At 39.4% G+C, this 18809-nt stretch overlaps 1 protein-coding gene across 1 annotated transcript in view; it reads left to right on the top strand.

Annotated features, from left to right (window-relative positions):
* LOC139755446 (uncharacterized) overlaps nucleotides 1-18809 on the top strand; it is a 150470-nt gene that overhangs the window by 104296 nt on the left and 27365 nt on the right. The window contains exon 9 of the mRNA XM_071673756.1: nucleotides 5945-6059. Within this exon, the coding sequence (XP_071529857.1) occupies nucleotides 5945-6059 (115 nt within the window). The remainder of the gene's footprint in view (nucleotides 1-5944; nucleotides 6060-18809) is intronic.

Raw genomic sequence — 18809 nt, forward strand, 5'->3', positions numbered from 1 at the left:
ACCCCCCTCCCCCTGCGTGCGTGCGAGGTAGCGCTAGGAATAGACAACAAAGGCCACATTCGTTCACACTCAGTCTCTAGCTGTCATGTGTAATGCACCAAAACCACAGCTCCCTTTCCACATCCAGGCCCCACAAAGCTTTCCATGGTTTACCCCAGACGCTTCACATGCCATGGTTCAATCCATTGACAGCATGTCGACCCTGGTATACCACATCGTTCCAATTTACTCTATTCCTAGCACACCTTTCACCCTCTTGTATGTTCAGGCCCTGATCACTCAAAATCTTTTTCTTTCCATCCTTCCTCCTCCAATTTGGTCTCCTACTTCTCCTCGTTCTCTCCACCTCTGACACATATATCCTCTTTGTCAATCTTTCCTCACTCATTCTCTCCATTTGACCAAATCATTTCAATACACCCTCTTCTGCTCTCTCAACCACACTCTTTTTATTACTGCACATCTCTCTTACCCTTTCATTATTTACTCGATCAAACCACCTCACACCACATTTTGTCCTCAAACATCTCATTTCCAACACATCCACCCTCATCCGCATGACCTTATCTATCGCCCATGCTTCACAACCATTTAAGATTGTTGGAACAACTATTCCTTCAGTTTTGCCCGTCCGAGATAACGTTCTCGCCTTCCACACATTCTTCAACACTCCCAGAACCTTTGCTTCTTCCCCCACCCTGTGACACACTTCCGCTTCCATGATTCCGTCCGCTGCCAAATCCACTTTCACTTCCTCCAGTTTTTCTCCATTCAAACTTACCTCCCAATTTACTTGTCCTTCAACCCTACTGAACCTAATAACCTTGCTCTTATTCACGTTTACTCTCAGCTTTCTTCTTTCACACCAAACTCAATCACCAGCTTCTGCAGTTTCTCACCCAAATTAGCCACCAGCGCTGTATCATCAGCGAACAACAACCGACTCACTTCCCAAGCCCTCTCATCCACAATGGACTGCATACTTGCCCCTATTTCCAAAACTCTTGCAATCACCTCCCTAACAACCCCATCCATAAACAAATTAAACAGCCATGGAGACATCACACACCCTACCACAAACCAACATTCACTGGGAACCAATCACTTTCATCTCTTCCTACTTGTACATGTGCCTTACATCCTCGATAAAAACAAATCATTGTACACTTGTAAAAATAGTAAGACCAAAAACAGTATTTTGAATTGATAATTGTTTTAATTTACTCACTGGTGGTAATACATATCCCATCAGAATCACTATTATAGTGAAGTTGTTATAATTTCTATTGTTTGGTACATACATTAGTATAGAGCAATGATTTATGAACAAATGCATGTAAAAAAAAAGTCTCAGAACAAAATCAGTATCATGAATTGATTTCTCTAAACATTCATGTGCTGAGGCAGGCATCTCAACAAAATTGCTTTTTAATAGTGAAGTTTTGATGATGTATACTGTTTGGCTTATACTGCATTATATTGTATTCATTTGTGGAAAAAAAATGCATGTAAGAAAAACTTATTTAAGACTAAGAACATCATTCCAAATAGACAACTAATGTAATCATTCACACAGTGGCAGTAGCACACATCTTAAAAGGTAATACTTCATAATAGTGATGCCATACCTGACTTTTTACCATTTGTATACAGTATTATACATTTACCATTTTTATTATAATATTATTTTGCTTTGTCGCTGTCTCCCGTGTTAGCGAGGTAGTGCAAGGAAACAGATGAAAGAATGGCCCAACCCACCCACATACGCATGTATACACCTTTCACCCTCCTGCATGTTCAGGCCCCGATCACTCAAAATCTTTTTCACTCCATCTTTCCACCTCCAATTTGGTCTCCCACTTCTCGTCATTCCCTCCACCTCTGACACATATATCCTCTTGGTCAATCTTTCCTCACTCATTCTCTCCATGTGACCAAACCATTTCAAAACACCCTCTTCTGCTCTCTCAACCACACTCTTTTTATTACCACACATCTCTCTTACCCCAATATTATTTACTCGATCAAACCACCTCACACCACATATTGTCCTCAAACATCTCATTTCCAACACATCCACCCTCCTCCGCACAATTCTATCTATAGCCCATGCCTCGCAACCATATAACATTGTTGGAACCACTATTCCTTCAAACATACCCATTTTTGCTTTCCAAGATAATGTTCTCGACTTCCACACATTCTTCAACGCTCCCAGAACTTTCGCCCTCTCCCCCACCCTATGATTCACTTCCGCTTCCATGGTTCCATCTGCTGCCAGATCCACTCCTCTTTGTATGCCGTATTATAAATCAATCATTTATGAACAAACACATGTAAAAGTGGACATTGTAAGACTGAAATTATTAACATCAAATTGATTATTGCTGCAAACATTTATGTGCTGGTGGTTCACGCATGAAACATAACTCTTACTTTTTATTCTGCTCCCACTCATTTATTACATCATATATTTGGAAAAGTGTATGGAAGGAGAAAGTTGAGAGTAAATGTGAATAAGAGCAAGGTTATTAGGTTCATCAGGGTTGAGGGGCAAGTTAGTTGGGATTTAAGTTTAAATGGAGAAAAATTGGAGGGAGTGAAATGGTTTAGGTATCTGGGAGTGGACTTAGCAGCAAATGGAACCATGGCTATGAAGTAAGTCATAGGGTGGGGAGGGAATGAAAGTTCTGGGAACCATGAGGCATGTGTGGAAAGAGAGAACATTATCTTGGAGAGCAAAAATGGGCATGTTTAAAGGAACAGTAGCTCCAACATTATATGGTTGCAAGGCTTGGGCTATAGATGGATTTCACAGAGGAGGGTGGATGTGTTGGAAATGAAGTGTCTGAAGACAGTGTTGTGTGAGGTGGTTTGATTAAGTAATGAAATGATGAGATGTGTAGTAATAAAAAGAGTGAGGTTGAGAGAGCATAAGCACAATAGGGTGTGTTGAAATGGTTTGGACATATGGAACAAATGATTGTGGAAAGGCTGACAAAGAGGATACATGTCTCAGGGGTGGAGGGAACAAGGAGAAGTATGTCATCTTTGTCACCTTCGTCGCCATATATGTATAGAATTATCAAAACACATAAACCAAATTCTCCAGCAAGACCCATTGTAAGTTCATTGGGTTCCATCACATACAAATTGTCAAAGTGGTTGGTTTCTTTCTTAAACCCATTAGTGGGTAATATACCAAATTCTAATATCATGAACAATGTAGATTTAGTTAACAAGCTGAATGATACCATTGTTGAATTTGATTTCAAACTGGTAAACTTTGATGTTTCATCTTTGTTCACAAAGTTTCCAGTTGATGACCTCTAAGAATATTTAGTTGATGTATTGATAATATTCATTTACCTGTTTCAAAGTCTATTTTTATTTTCTTCTTTCAAACTATTCGCCATTTCCCGCATTAGCAATGTAGCGCTAAGAACAGAGGACTGGGCTTCTGAGGGAATATCCTCACCTGGCCCCCTTCTCTGTTCCTTCTTTTGGAAAATTAAAAAAAAAAACAAGAGGGGAGGATTTCCAGCCCCCCGCTCCCTCCCCTTTTAGTCGCCTTCTACGACACGCAGGGAATACGTGGGAAGTATTCTTTCTCCCCTATCCCCAGGCCCTTTTTATTAAATTGATAAGATTATGTACAAAAGGCTGTGTATTTCATTTTTATGGAGAATATGACATCTAGAGACTGAGTGTGAATAAATGTGACCTTTTTTGTCTGTTTTCCTGACACTGCCTTGCTGAAGTGGGTATAGCAATGCTATTTCCTATGTGGCGGGATAGCGACAGGAGTGGATGAAGGCAAGCAAGTATGGATATGTGCATGTGCATATATGTATATATCTGTTTATGTTCATATATGTTTATGTGTGTGTGTGGGCATTTATGTATATTTCTTATTTATTATACTTTGTCACTGTCTCCCGCGTTTGTGAGGTAGCACAAGGAAACAGACGAAAGAATGGCCCAACCCACCCACATACACATGTATATACATAAACGCCCACACATGCAGTTATACATACCTATACATGTGTATATAACCCTGGGGATGGGGAGAAAGAATACTTCCCATGTATTCTTTGCGTGTCATAGAAGGTGACTAAAAGGGGAGGTAGTTGAGGGCTGGAAATCCTCCCCCTCTTGTTTTTGATTTTCCAAAAGAAGTAACAGAGAAAGGGGCCAAGTGAGGATATTCCCTCTAAGGCTCAGTCATCCGTTCTTAACGCTACCTAACTTTCACGGGAAATGACGAATATGTATGAGAAAAAAAAAGTGTATATGAGTGGATGGGCCATTCTTTGTCTGTTTCCTGGCACTACCTTGCTGACATGGGAAACAGCGATTATTAAGTATAGTAAATGAAATATAAAGATAATTATGCTCAGAAATTTGGTCTGGCAATGGGTAACCCTCTTTCACCTGTATTAAGTAATCTGTACATGGAACTCTTTGACACAAAGTTGCTAAAGGATATCTTACCCTCTAATGCAATTAGGTTTAGGTTTGTAGATGATGCTCTTTGTGTATGGCCAACAAATGAAAATGTACAAACATTTCTCACTTTAACAATTTAGTTCCTTCCATCAACTTTACTGTAGAAATTGTAAGTAATGGTATGTTACTATTTTTAGATTGCATGATCCATAGGGATAGAAACATGTTTAAGTTTAGCATATACAGAAAACTTGCAATGTATGCTCATATATCCATTATTACTCAGCTCAACATGTCAGAGTTAAATTATCATCATTCCAGTCTATATTCCTTAGGGCGTTACATATGTAGTCCAGAGTTTATTAATGATGAGTATGAAAAGTTATTTGTATTAGATCCAAGTTAAAGTATTGTAGATCTTTAGTAAATCCCTTAAGTTGGCAAAGAAATCATTTTATAGAGTTAAACCTAAACCTCTCCCTGTCACTAAGAACCTTTTAGTAATGATTTTACTTTACCTCCCATGTTGCTTAAGTCCTTTATTGTGAGTGTTGCCTTCAGCAACAACATTACTATAAAGAATATCTTAATCAGGAACTCACCAGAAAATTCTGCAGGCTCTTTTTGTAGAGTACTGTATAGAAATTTTGATATGTTTTCTGTTAGGCAAACTGGTATGGATCTTTCTGTTACACTTCAGCAAAATGAATTTAGTATAAGAACAAGACAAGAATCAAATGCCTTGTTTAATCATTTATAAGATTATGATCATTGTATTAAGTAGAGTAATGCCATCGTAGTTATTAGCTCTAACTCCTGTACCTTAAGATATATATTTAAATCTTCTATTATTAAATAGACAAAGGACTGACATTAATATTAGTGAAGGTCAGTACTAATTGGATAGTTTTATTGTTGATGAAATTTGTGAACAGTTCCCTTTCTTGTCCTCATAACAAATTTTATGATACTCATGTTGCCAGACTTGAATGCACCTGACCTCCACTTGGGTAGTCACTTGTTTACCAGATGGCATCCTAGCTACGTCTCTTCCTTGTATATCAATTGACTGTTATATTTCCTTCTTTTATCTCCCCTAATGATGTGATCATTACACGAAAGTGCACTTGGGAACTAATCATGTTTTGTTCCCCCATGGATTAGAAGGAATTTACTTGATCATGCACTCAGTTGTGATCTTTTCCAATATATACACATGTACATATTCATGCTTGCTCACCTTCATCCATGTCCAATGCCACCCTGCCCCACAGGAAACAGCACAAATACTTGAAGGAAAAGAAAAAGGATAATGTATGCATTCTCTTCTCTTCCCCTCGAACCTGATCGCTGCCCTCTGGTTGGTTATGTTTTAACTACATTTTTCAGTTAAGGAACAACATTATAGATATAGAAACTAGAGGTATTACAAAAGTTTAATATTCTTGCTTATTGCATACATTTGTTTGTTCAAAGTTATTTTTCTTTACAGGTTTGTGAAAATAGCCAAAATGTCAATGATAGCAGTCAAAGGTCTAAAGAGGAAGAAGACTTTTCAGCAGTTGGCAGTGAATTACCACACTCCATTATGGCTGATGACTCAGATGGTCAGTTTTAAAAGTTTTATTGTTAAGTGTTCAAAATTGATAGCTTATGCTGAAAACTTCAAAACTTTATTATGTTCACTGTGGAAAATATTATCAGGGTATCTTTTAGTGCTTATTGGCTTGTACAGTATTGAGATGTCAGTCATGGAACCATGTGCATATCTCTTTAAGTTATTTATTGCATTTTTCATATTCATGTCTATTCTATTTCTATCATACTTAGTTGCTGTCTCCCGCGTTAGCGAGGTAGCGCAAGGAAACAGGTGAAAGAAAGGCCCAACCCACCCACATACACATGTATATACATAAATGCCCACACACGCACATATACATACCTATACATTTCTCTCCTATCCCTGGGGATAGGGGAGAAAGAATACTTCCCACGCATTCCTTACGTGTCGTAGAAGGCGACTAAAGGGGACGGGAGCGGGAGGCCAGAAACCCTCCCCTCCTTGTATTTTAACTTTCTAAAAGGGGAAACAGAAGAAGGAGTCACGCGGGGAGTGGTCATCCTCCTCGAAGGCTCAGATTGGGGTGTCTAAATGTGTGTGGATGTAAACAAGATGAGAAAAAAGGAGAGGTAGGTAGTATGTTTGAGGAAAGGAACCTGGATGTTTTGGCTCTGAGTGAAACGAAGCTCAAGGGTAAAGGAGAAGAGTGGTTTGGGAATGTCTTAGGAGTAAAGTCAGGGGTTAGTGAGAGGACAAGAGCAAGGGAAGGAGTAGCACTACTCCTGAAACAGGAGTGGTGGGAGTATATGATAGAGTATAAGAAAGTAAAGTCTAGATTGATAAGGTAAAACTGAAAGTGGACGGAGAGAGATGGGTGATTATTGGTGCATATGCAACTGGGCATGAGAAGAAAGATCATGAGAGGCAAGTGTTTTGGGAGCAGATGAGTGAATGTGTTAGTAGTTTTGATGCATGAGACCAGGTTATAGTGATGAGTGATTTGAACGCAAAGGTGAGTAATGTGGCAGTTGAGGGAAAAATTGGTGTACATAGGGTGTTCAGTGTTGTAAATGGAAATAGTAAAGAGCTTGTAGATTTATGTGCTGAAAAAGGACTGGTGATTGGGAATACCTGGCTTAAAAAGCGAGATATACATAAGTATACGTATGTAAGTAGGAGAGATGGCCAGAGAGCATTATTGGATTACATGTTAATTGATAGGCACGCAAAAGAGAGACTTTTGGATGTTAATGTGCTAAGAGGTGCAACTGGAGGGATGTCTGATCATTATCTTGTGGAGGCGAAAGTGAAGATTTGTAGAGGTTTTGAGAAAAGAAGAGAGAATGTTGGGGTGAAAAGAGTGGTGAGGGTAAGTGAGCTTGGGAAGGAGACTTGTGTGAGGAAGTACCAGGAGAGACTGAGTACAGAATAGGGAAAGGTGAGAACAAAGGAGGTAAGGGGAGTGGGGGAGGAATGGGATGTATTTAGGGAAGCAGTGATGGCTGGCGCAAAAGATGCTTGTGGCATGAGAAGCGTGGGAGGTGGGCAGATTAGAAAGGGTAGTGATTGGTGGGATGAAGAAGTAAGATTATTAGTGAAAGAGAAGAGAGAGGCATTTGGACGATTTTTGCAGATAAATAATGCAAATGAGTGGGAGATGTATAAAAGAAAGAGGAAGGAGGTCAAGAGAAAGGTGCAATAGGTGAAAAAGAGGGCAAATGAGAGTTGGGGTGAGAGAGTATCATCAAATTTTAGGGAGAATAGAAAGATGTTTTGGAAGGAGGTAAATAAAGTGCGTAAGACAAGGGAACAAATGGGAACTTCAGTGAATGGGGCTAATGGGGAGGTGATAACAAGCAGTGGTGATGTGAGAAGGAGATGGAGTGAGTATTTTGAAGGTTTGTTGAATGTGTTTGATGATAGAGTGGCAGATATAGGGTGTTTTGTTTGAGGTGGTGTGCAAAGTGAGAGGGTTAGGGAAAATGATTTGGTAAACAGAGAAGAGGTAGTAAAAGCTTTGCAGAAGATGGAAGCCAGCAAGGGCAGTGGGTTTGGATGGTATTGCAGTGGAATTTATTAAGAGAGGGGCTGACTGTATTGTTGACTGGTTGGTGAGGTTATTTAATGTATGTATGACTCATGGTGAGGTGCCTGAGGATTGGCGGAATGCTTGCATGGTGCCATTGTACAAAGGCAAAGGGGATAAAAGTGAGTGCTCAAATTACAGAGGTGTAAGTTTGTTGAGTATTCCTGGGAGGTTGTGTGGGGGGGGTATTGATTGGGAGGGTGAAGGCATGTACAGAACATCAGATTGGGGAAGAGCAGTGTGGTTTCAGAAGTGGTAGAGGATGTGTAGATCAGGTGTTTGCTTTGAAGAATGTATGTGGGAAGTACTTAGAAAAGCAAATGGATTTGTATGTAGCATTTATGGATCTGGAAAGGGCATATGATAGAGTTGATAGAGATGCTGTGTGGAAGGTATTAAGAATATATGGTGTGGGAGGCAAGTTGTTAGAAGCAGTGAAAAGTTTTGATCAAGGATGTAAGGCATGTGTACATGTTGGAAGAGAGGAAAGTGATTGGTTCTTGGTGAATGTAGGTTTGTGGCAGAGGTGTGTGATGTCTCCATGGTTGTTTAATTTGTTTATGGATGGGGTTGTTAGGGAGGTGAATGCAAGAGTTTTTGAGAGAGGGGCAGGTATGCAGTCTGTTGTGGATGAAAGAGCTTGGGAAGTGAGTCAGTTGTTGTTTGCTGATGATACAGCGCTAGTGGCTGATGCATGTGAGAAACTGGAGAAGCTGGTGACTGAGTTTGGCAAAGTGTGTGTAAGAAGGAAGCTGAGAGTAAATGTGAATAAGAGCAAGGTTATTAGATACAGTAGGGTTGAGGATCAAGTCAGTTGGGAGGTAAGTTTGAATGGAGAAAAACTGGAGGAAGGGAAGTGTTTTAGATATCTAGGAGTGGATTTGGCAGCAGATGGAACCATGGAAGCGGAAGTGAATCATAGGGTGGGGGAGGCAGCGAAAATTCTGGGAGCCTTGAAGAGTGTGTGGAAGTCGAGAACATTATCTCGGAAAGCAAAAATGGGTATATTTGAAGGAATAGTGGTTCCAACAATGTTGTATGGTTGCGAGGCATGGGCTATAGTTAGAGTTGTGCGGAGGAGGGTGGATGTGCTGGAAATGAGATGTTTGAGGACAATATGTGGTGTGAGGTGGTTTGATCGAGTAAGAAATGATAGGGTAAGAGAGATGTGTGGTAATAAAAAGAGTGTGGTCGAGAGAGCAGAAGAGGGTGTTTTGAAATGGTTTGGTCACATGGAGAGAATGAGTGAGGAAAGATTGACCAGGAGGATATATGTGTCGGAGGTGGAGGGAACGAGGAGAAGTGGGAGACCAAATTGGAGGTGGAAAGATGGAGAGAAAAAGATTTTGAGTGATTGGGGCCTGAACATGCAGGAGGGTGAAAGGCGTGCAAGGAATAGAGTGAATTGGAACGAAGTGGTATACTGGGGTCGACGTGCTGTCAGTGGATTGAATCAGGGCGTGTGAAGCGTCTGGGGTAAACCATGGAAAGTTCTGTGGAGCCTGGATGTGGAAAGGGAGCTGTGGTTTTGTTGCATTATTACATGACAGCTAGAGACTGAGTGTGAGCGAATGTGGCCTTTGTTGTCTTTTCCTAGCGCTACCTCGCGACATGAGGAGGGAGGGGGTTGTCATTTCATGTGTGGTGGGGTGGCGATAGGAATGAATAAAGGCAGATAGTATGAACTCTGTACATGTGTATATATGTATATGTCTGTGTGTGTATATATATGTATACGTTGAGATGTGTAGGTATGTATATTTGCGTGTGTGAACGTGTATGTATATACATGTGTATGTGGGTGGGTTGGGCTATTCTTTTGTCTGTCTCCTTGCACTACCTCGCTAACATGGGAGACAGTGACAAAGTAAAATAGATAAATGAATATAAATAAATATATATATTTCAACTATACTTACATATACATACACGGACATATACATATATACACATGTACATATTCATATTTGCTGCCTTCATCCATTCCTGTCACCACCCCGCTGCACATGAAATGGCACCCCCTCCCCCGCATGCGCTCGAGGTAGCGCTAGGAAAAGACAACAAAGGCCACATTCGTTCACACTCAGTCTCAAGTTGTCATGTATAATGCACCGAAACCACGGCTCCCTTTCCACATCCAGGCCCCTCCATATTTATTATAGTTTACCCCACTCTAACAAAGGGCCACAGACATGATGAGAATGTATGGTCTTAGAATTACTTAACATGCAGAGGTGTTTAAGACATATTGGGTTGTGAATGTGTCTTAAAGTGATGGCCTTAAAGTGACCCTAGTAGTTGAAAGGCCAAATGCCTCAATAGATAGCCAACCAACCTCACTGTCATACATTTTTTTTGTAATCCTTTGCAATTGGTTGAACGCTTTCTTGTTTGATTCTCATTATTTTCCAGAAATTCCAGAACATCTGCATAGCTCCTTAAAGTTCATGTTTCTGTCATACTTCATTTTCATCTCAAATTGTTTCCTTGTCTAATCTTTTGCCTCTTATTTCCATATTCAAGCAAACTCCTTCATTTGCTGTCCCTTTTCATGTTGTTCCCTTACAAGGGAGAACACATGACTAAGTATGCGACATATATGTTTCATGCATGCAGAAAGTAATTGTCATCTGAAAAATCTGCTTAAAGAACAATGTTTGTAAGCATCGGCTGAGTTTTACCTAATTTGCATCATCAGATGTTATGTCATCAGAACCTCCTTTCTGTAATGCCAGTCTCTCAAAAGTCATTGTAAAACAAGGTGCATTTCAGCTAAGAATTAACTTTTTATATTTTCAGTCTGTTGTGGATGAGAGGGCTTGGGAGGTGAGACAGTTGTTATTCGCTGATGTTACAGTGCTGGTGGCTTATTTGGGTGAGAAACTGCAGAGGTTGGTGGCTGAGTTTGGTAAAGTTTGTGAAAGAAGAATGTTGAGAGTAAATGTAAATAAGAGCAAGGTTATTAGGTTCAGTAGGGCTGACAGACAAGTTGATTGGGAGGTAAGTTTTAATGGAGAAAAACTGGAGGAAGTAAAGTGTTTCATATATCTGGGAGTGGACTTAGCAGTAGATGGAACCCTGTAAGCGGAAGTGAGTCACAGGGTGGGGGAGGGGGTGAAGGTTTTGGGAGCGTTGAAGAATGTGTGGAAGGCGAGAACGTTATCTCGGAGAGCAAAAGTGGGTATGTTTGAAGGAATAGTGGTTCCAACAACGTTATATGGTTGCGAGGCATGGGCTATGGATAGGGTTGTGCGGAGGAGGGTGGATGTGTTGGAAATGAAATGTTGGAGGACAATATATGGTGTGAGGTGGTTTGATTGAGTAAGTTATGAAAGGGTGAGAGAGATGTGTGGCAATAAAAAGTGTGGTTGAGAGAGAGCAGAAGAGCGTGTGTTGAATTGGTTTTGAGACATGGAGAGATTGACAAAGAGGATATATATGTCAAAGGTGGAGGGAACAAGGAGAAGTAGGAGACCAAATTGGAGGTGGAAGGATGGTGTGTAAAAGATTTTGAGTGATCAGGGCCTGAACATACAGGAGAGTGAAAGGTGCAAGGAATAGAGTGAATTGGAATGATGTGATATACCGAGGTCGACGTTCTGTCAGTGGATCGAACCTGGGCTTTTGAAGCATCTGGGGTAACCCTGGAAAGGTCTGTGGGGCCTGGGTATGGAAAGGGAGCTGTGGTTTTGGGACATTACACATGACAGCTAGAGACTGAGTGTGAACAAATGTTTCCTTTTTTGTCTTTTCCTGGCCCTACCTTGCTGGAGGGGGGTGAGGGGGGAGGATGCTATGTCATGTGTGGTGTGGAGGCGACGAGAATGGCTGAGGGCAGCAAGTATGAATATGTACATGTGCATATATTTATGTCTGTGTATGTATATGTATGTATACATTGAAATGCATATGTATGTATATGTGCTTGTATGGGCATTTGTGTATATAGATGTGTATTTGGGTGGTTGGGCTATTCTTTGCCCATTTCCTTGTGCTACCTCGCTGATGCAGGAAACAGCAATTGAGTATAATAATAATAATAATAATGATAAAATTTTTATGCCCAATTCCCTGTCTTGCTTCAATGAATTAGCTTCAGGAACAAATGTACAGTGGTCTCATTTATACACATTTGCTCTCTAAGTTGTCTTGTATATGAACTGAAACCAGAGATGACCATCCAAAACTAAGCCCTACAGATTATCTTTTCATTTACCATGGTCACTTCATATGCCCTGCCTCAGCCTGTTGACAGTATATCTTCCCCCCTTTACCATGTCACTTCCGATCATTCTGTCCATTGCACATTGTGATACCCTTAAGCTCTCTTCACTCCATTCTCCTCCTCCTCCTCTTTGGTCTACCCTTTCCTCTTGCTTCCACCACTTTTGCCATATATACGATCATTGTGAATCTGTCCTCTCATTCCATACATATGTCTGAACCATATCAGCACACCCTATATCACTATATCTCTCTCGTACATTAACATTTCTCAGGCACCTTAACTTAACATCCATTAACTTCAGGCATTTCATTTAAACACATCTGCCCTCTTTCTTTCTTTTGCATTTAGGCCCAAGACTCTCATCCATACAACATTTCTGACCTTTCTGTATATGCATTCCTTAATACAGTTAAAATCCTAGTTTCCTGTTCCACCCCGTGACTCACATAGCCCCTGGTTCCACCAGTTACCACGTCATGTTTCAGGTAGCTGGGCACTCCACATCCTCCAGGTTGACTTCAGGCATTTCATTTAATCATATCTACTCTCTTTCTTTCTTTTACATTTAGGCCCAAGACTCTCATCCATACAACATTTCTGACCTCTCTGTGTATGCATTTCTCAATACAGTGAAAATCCTAGTTTCCTGTTCCTCCCTGTGACTCACATCAGCCCCCGGTTCCACCAGTTACCATGTCATGTTTCAGGTAGCTAGGCACTCCACATCCTCCAGGGTATTACACAATTACTGTCCCACCCCCTAGCTGCGCCTTGTTATCATACTTTTTGTTCATATTTCCTCTTAAATTTCCTTTTTTACACACTTTGCAGAGTGTGTCTCAGACTTCTAGATTTTTTCCATAGAGCCCTTTATCAGAGCTATGCCATCTGCAGAAAACAAGCAAAATACCTCCCCAGTGCTGTACTCCCATCTTACTACGGTCTTGCACATATCTCCAAGACCTCCATATTGACTTTGCTCTTCCACCCTGTTTATAAGATGTAAGGATAAGGCATCCTTGACACAGACACACCTTTATCCTGCACTCTTTCTTCTTGAACACATGTCTTGCTCTCCATTTACTCCATATATCTGTAGGATCTTCTATGATGCATCTTTGCTAGTTCTTCCATCTGCTTTTTCTGTTTGCATAAATGTTATATGCGATTTTTTTTCCTTCTCCAAATATTCACCACACATTCTTTAAAACAGACACATTATCCACATACCCTCTACCTCCTGAAACCACAGTGCTTCTCCCCAGTCATCTGCTGTGTATATGATACCACCCCTTCAATCACTGCTTTCTCATGCCTTACTAGGTATACTCAACAAACTTATAACTCTACTGTTTGATAATTCATTTTAGTCATTACCAAGAGCCATCTATAGTGATGGCTCTTAGAGTAATGTTTTGCAGTCACAACATTTGAAAATTAAGGTGCAAACTCTTAGAAAGACACTAAGGCCTTGTAGCAGTGATAGATTTGAAAAATGTCTTATAGTCACTTCGTACATCAAATAATCTTTTATCTGTACATGTTTGTGTATTTCTAATGCCCATTCTCTCTGAGACTCCCTCAAGGGAATGCCCATGGCAAAAGTCTATATAACCAGTGAACTTCAAATAATCATTTCCACTAATAATGAAGTATTTAGAGTTAAAGTAAGCTTTTTGTTTATAATGTATTTTATAATTTCTTAACAAATAGTACTGTATTAGATTCATATCCCAGAAGCACAGGCAAAGTCATTTGGATTTTGTCTCAATGCTGACAGTTACCATGTAAGGAACATCAGGTTATATAACAAAATAGATAAAGAGAATATTTTAAGGTAATTTTGATTTATTTTGTTTTACATCGCTAATGCGGGAAACGGCAGTCAAATATGAAAAGAAAAAGTCATTATTTATTTCATAATGATGATAAAGCAAAATTATGTAAGATTAGTATCCTAATTGCTGTGGGCGTCCAGTTTGGAATACCAAGTTTTGATGTTTTTGATTTGCTTAATATGATAACTGATACCCAGTCTTTATCTAATGAACATCTGATTTATGAATATTTGGACATATGAACAAACCTCCATTCAATATTATACAGTACATTGATATTCTATCTTTCCACCACTACGATCACTTCAAATATCACATTTCTTCTTTAATGAGTTTGTATTGAAGTGAAATGTCAATTTGGACAATACAGTATATGTTACAAACTATATGACAAGAATTTGTGTTGTATCACCTCCATAAGGAGGGTTGATAAATAGGTGTTGTTTATTCCACCCACCTGTTCTCTGTAAGTACCATTAAAACTTTTGCTTTGAACCACACTCATGGGATTGAATGATTACTTGCCATTTTGGGAACTAAATTATTATATTTGTTACCTATGAGTGTGGTGGATTCAATGTCTTTAAGAAGGTGACATGACATAAACTCATTTATAACACAGAAGAGATGTTTTCAGAGAAAACTGAATGTCAGTTCTTTTCATATATGTTTGTACAAAAATGAATTATTGATTTGCACATTATACTGTATTAATATACACAGTGTTACAACATCAGAAATCAATTTGTATCTCCAACACAAATGGGAGGGAGGCCTGATGAATTGAGTGATGTTCACTCCACCATTCTTCTCTGCCCTGAAACATCAACAAACCTTTGGCTTTCATCCTCACTCATGGGATTGACAGATTACTTATTGTATTGATGACTACATTATTATTTTTGTTTATAGTAATTATCTGTGTGATGGATTCTGTATCAGTGAGAAAATGATGTTACATAAGTTCATTCATGTTAAAGTAGAGATGCTCCCTGAAAAGAAAAAATTAAATATCGTCTTTTCTGTTTGTACTGAAATGAGATATCAGTGTGTACAATATATTACCCTTTCTTTTCCTAAGTTTGGAATGTTTCTGAGTTGGCCCTAGCCTTAATTTTTTTTCATCTGCATTGCCTGTGTTAGAGTTCTTGGTAATGCCAGGAATGGATGAAGAAAGGCCACATCTGCTCTCTTCAACATTTTTTATTATATACATATTCGCCATTTCCCACATTAGCGAGGAAGCACCAAGAACGGAGGACTCAGCCTTAGAGAGCATATCCTCACTTGGCCCCCTTCTCTGTTCCTTCTTTTGGAAAACTGAAAAATGGGAGGGGAAGATTTCCAGCCCCCTGCTCCCTCCCCTTTTAGTCGCCTTTTATGACATGCATGGAATATGTGGGAAGTATTCTTTCTCCCCTATCCCCAGGGATACATCAAAATATAAAGAATAATAAATGTTTATATGAAGAATTAACCCTCTAACCTCTCACAAATGTTTTCTGTACTCTTCTGTATGATCCCTTTCTTTTCAAAGAGAAATACACAATATGAAGGCTATTTTAGCCATGTAAAGTTCATGAAGTTGATATGCCATCAGTGTTATAGATGACAGTGAACAGTGTTGCCACCAAGCTTGTTTTATCAAGTTTTATTCCACATTATATGTTGATGGAATGATTATTATATTGCTTTCAGCATTATAATCTCTGCAATAAGGTATACTCTAAGAAACATATGTAAGGATATTTTGTGTATATATAAGCAGAAGTAAGGAAATTTTGGCTGTGGCATCACCATTTACATAGGCTGTGAAATACCTTCCTCTCATGCATGGAGAGTGACTGGGCATAACATGGCCTGTGAAGGTATTCAGCACCCTTTTCCTCCTCCTATACGCTGATCCAGAATTCAACTTTAGGATTGTTGCTGGAAATCTCATTTCATAAATATAAGGATAAAAAGGTTACTCAGTAGTATACAAATGGATGGAGTAGCTGAAGGATTATTTCAGCAATGTTAAAAAACATAAAATTTCAAAAAAAGACAACAAACCTTGATGTGAGGCTGGTTGTGGGCCTGTTTCTGCCAGGGAACTGATCACAGAGCCTAGGTGAAACTTCATGGCCATCATCATCATCACATCCTTATATATTATTACTTTCCATCAGAACTGCATCTTATTTCTTCCCATGTAGCAGTATATTTATATTTGTGACTATCAGACCCGAGTATAATCATCATGGTTACCACTTGTACTTTCTGAGAAGAGTCCTTCTGTTATGGGGATGAATTGTTACTGCTGGTTACACATAGTATCATTTTATGGCTCAAAGCCATTCCAGGATAATTGAGATGGCAGGAAACATCATCACACATCACATACATGTTTAGGACTCAGAGTCCCATGTGTATAAGGCTTTTGATAGGACTGAAAGGTTGATATGTACATTATTATGATATAACAATTCACATTGTATCATGTGCAACACAAGTGAAAGGGAGGGCAGCCAAATGGGTGTATAATTTGATGATTGATGGGTTGATAAAGGAGGTAAATGTGAAGGTTTGGGGGAAAAAAGTGGCTTTACAGCCTGCTGGGTGTGGGAGAGCTTGGGAGATGAGTCAGTTACGGTTTACATATGACATGTCTGTGATGGCAGATTTGAGTGAGAAACTGTAGAGGTAGATGTCTAAGTTTAGGAAAGTGAGTGGAAGGAGGAAGTTGAGAGTTAATATGAAGTGTGAGGAAATGAGGTTTAACAGCAGAGGTTTCTATTTTGGTTTGAGTTTGAATAGTGAGAAGCCAGAGGGAATGGGGTGATTTAGATACTTTGGACTGGAAGTGGCAGTAGATGGAACCATGGGAGCTGAAGTTAAACATAAGTTGGATGAAGGGGCAAAGGCCATAGGTGCATAGTGGAGTGTGTAGAAACAAAATAGGTCACAGCCTGTAAGGGATAGATATTTTAGATGATATAGTTATTCTGATGGCCCGGTTTAGATGTGAGTCATGGGCCCTAAATGTGGAAGAGGGTGGATGTGTTACAAATTAAATGTTTGAAAACAGCATGTGGTGTGAGGAGGGTTTATCAAGTATGGAATGACACTGTAAAAGAGAGTTGTGAGAAGGTGAGTTTGTTTAAGAAAGATGAGCATGGCATACTGAAATGATTTGGGTATAAGGAAAGGATTAATGAGGAGGGGCTGACTAAGTGAGTATGTACATCAGAATTGGAGGGATTAAGGAGAGTGAGACTAAGGATGAGATGGAGAGTTGGAGTGAAAGACACTTTGAGTTAAGAAAGCCTGAACATGCAGGAGGGTTTGATGCTTGCACAGTTTAGAATTAATCATAGTGATGTGTTACACATGTTATAACAAGCTAAATGAGGGCTCTTGAAAAGGTCATGGGAATGACAGAAAAGTCTCTGGGGTTTGGCTGTGGAGAGTGGAGCTCTGGTTTTGCTTCATTATACGAGATGGCTGTAGAGAGTGGATGTGAGCATATGGGTGCTGTTTTTACTAGACTTTTTATAATGCTACCTAATGGGAAATGGCGAACAAGCAGGAAAAGACAAAAGTTGAGCAAGTTTTAAAATTCTATATGTAATTGTATATTTTGTAAATTATAAAGATTAGGTGCTGAATTATTATCAACAAAACATTTTTGGGAGTGGTAAGGAAAGCAGTGAGTTGATGAAAATTCAGAATTATTTGTAGGATGAGGATTGTTTAGGTGTTGTAGAATCTTCATGATAGATGTTGTAGAATCTTACTAATAGATACAAACATGCATGGTGTCCCATGAAATGATTATGACAGAGTGAATCAAGAGAAATTACAAAGTAGCAAGGTGGCAAGTCACCTCATGGAGTAGGCATTCCTTTCCTTTTTTGTTGGCCTGAGGGTCTTGGGAACCCTAGTTTTGCAAATATTACCCACAAAGTGTACACATAGCCTGGATGAAAATAACACCTTCAACCACTTTTGACATGTAATTTAAGTTCAGGTGGATGACTTGAATTTGATAGGGATTATCATACAACCCCAGGACCCCTCCTTAACTTGTTAGGTTTATGTGAGATAAGAATGGGAGTTAGTGGGACTCATGAGTTGATTGGATTGAAGGGTGTGTAATTAGGCCTGCAAGATGATACAGGTGGTCATTTGAGAGATGGTGTGGTTTAGTTAATGAAGGAGGAGTGGTTTGAAAAATTTTGTAAGTTTGTCAGTTTAATATTGCTGGTTGCAAAATTCATTTGTTAGAAAATTAGAATGTCAGGAGTGGTCTTATGCATGCCATGTATTGGTAGAGAAGATATGGTTAAGGATGCCTCATAAAAGAGAAGTTGGAAGAGCATTAGAGAGTGTAGATCAAGTGAAAACTGTGTGTGACAAATGATAAAGGTTAATACTGGGGACATTAAGGAACATAGTGGAGGATATGCATGGGCATGTCTTTGATGCATATGACAAGAGTGATAGCATCACTTTAACTGGATTGTGCACATCAGCTGGCATTTTATGTTGCAGATGCATATTTTAAACTTAAAGATGTTCATGAATACACATGATACAGACATGGAAGGCATGGTAAACAAGAGCATGATTAATCTATTTCTTGTAGGAGGGAATATGATA

This window comes from Panulirus ornatus, chromosome 19 (assembly GCF_036320965.1).
Source record: "Panulirus ornatus isolate Po-2019 chromosome 19, ASM3632096v1, whole genome shotgun sequence".
Taxonomy (NCBI): Eukaryota; Metazoa; Arthropoda; class Malacostraca; order Decapoda; family Palinuridae; genus Panulirus; species Panulirus ornatus.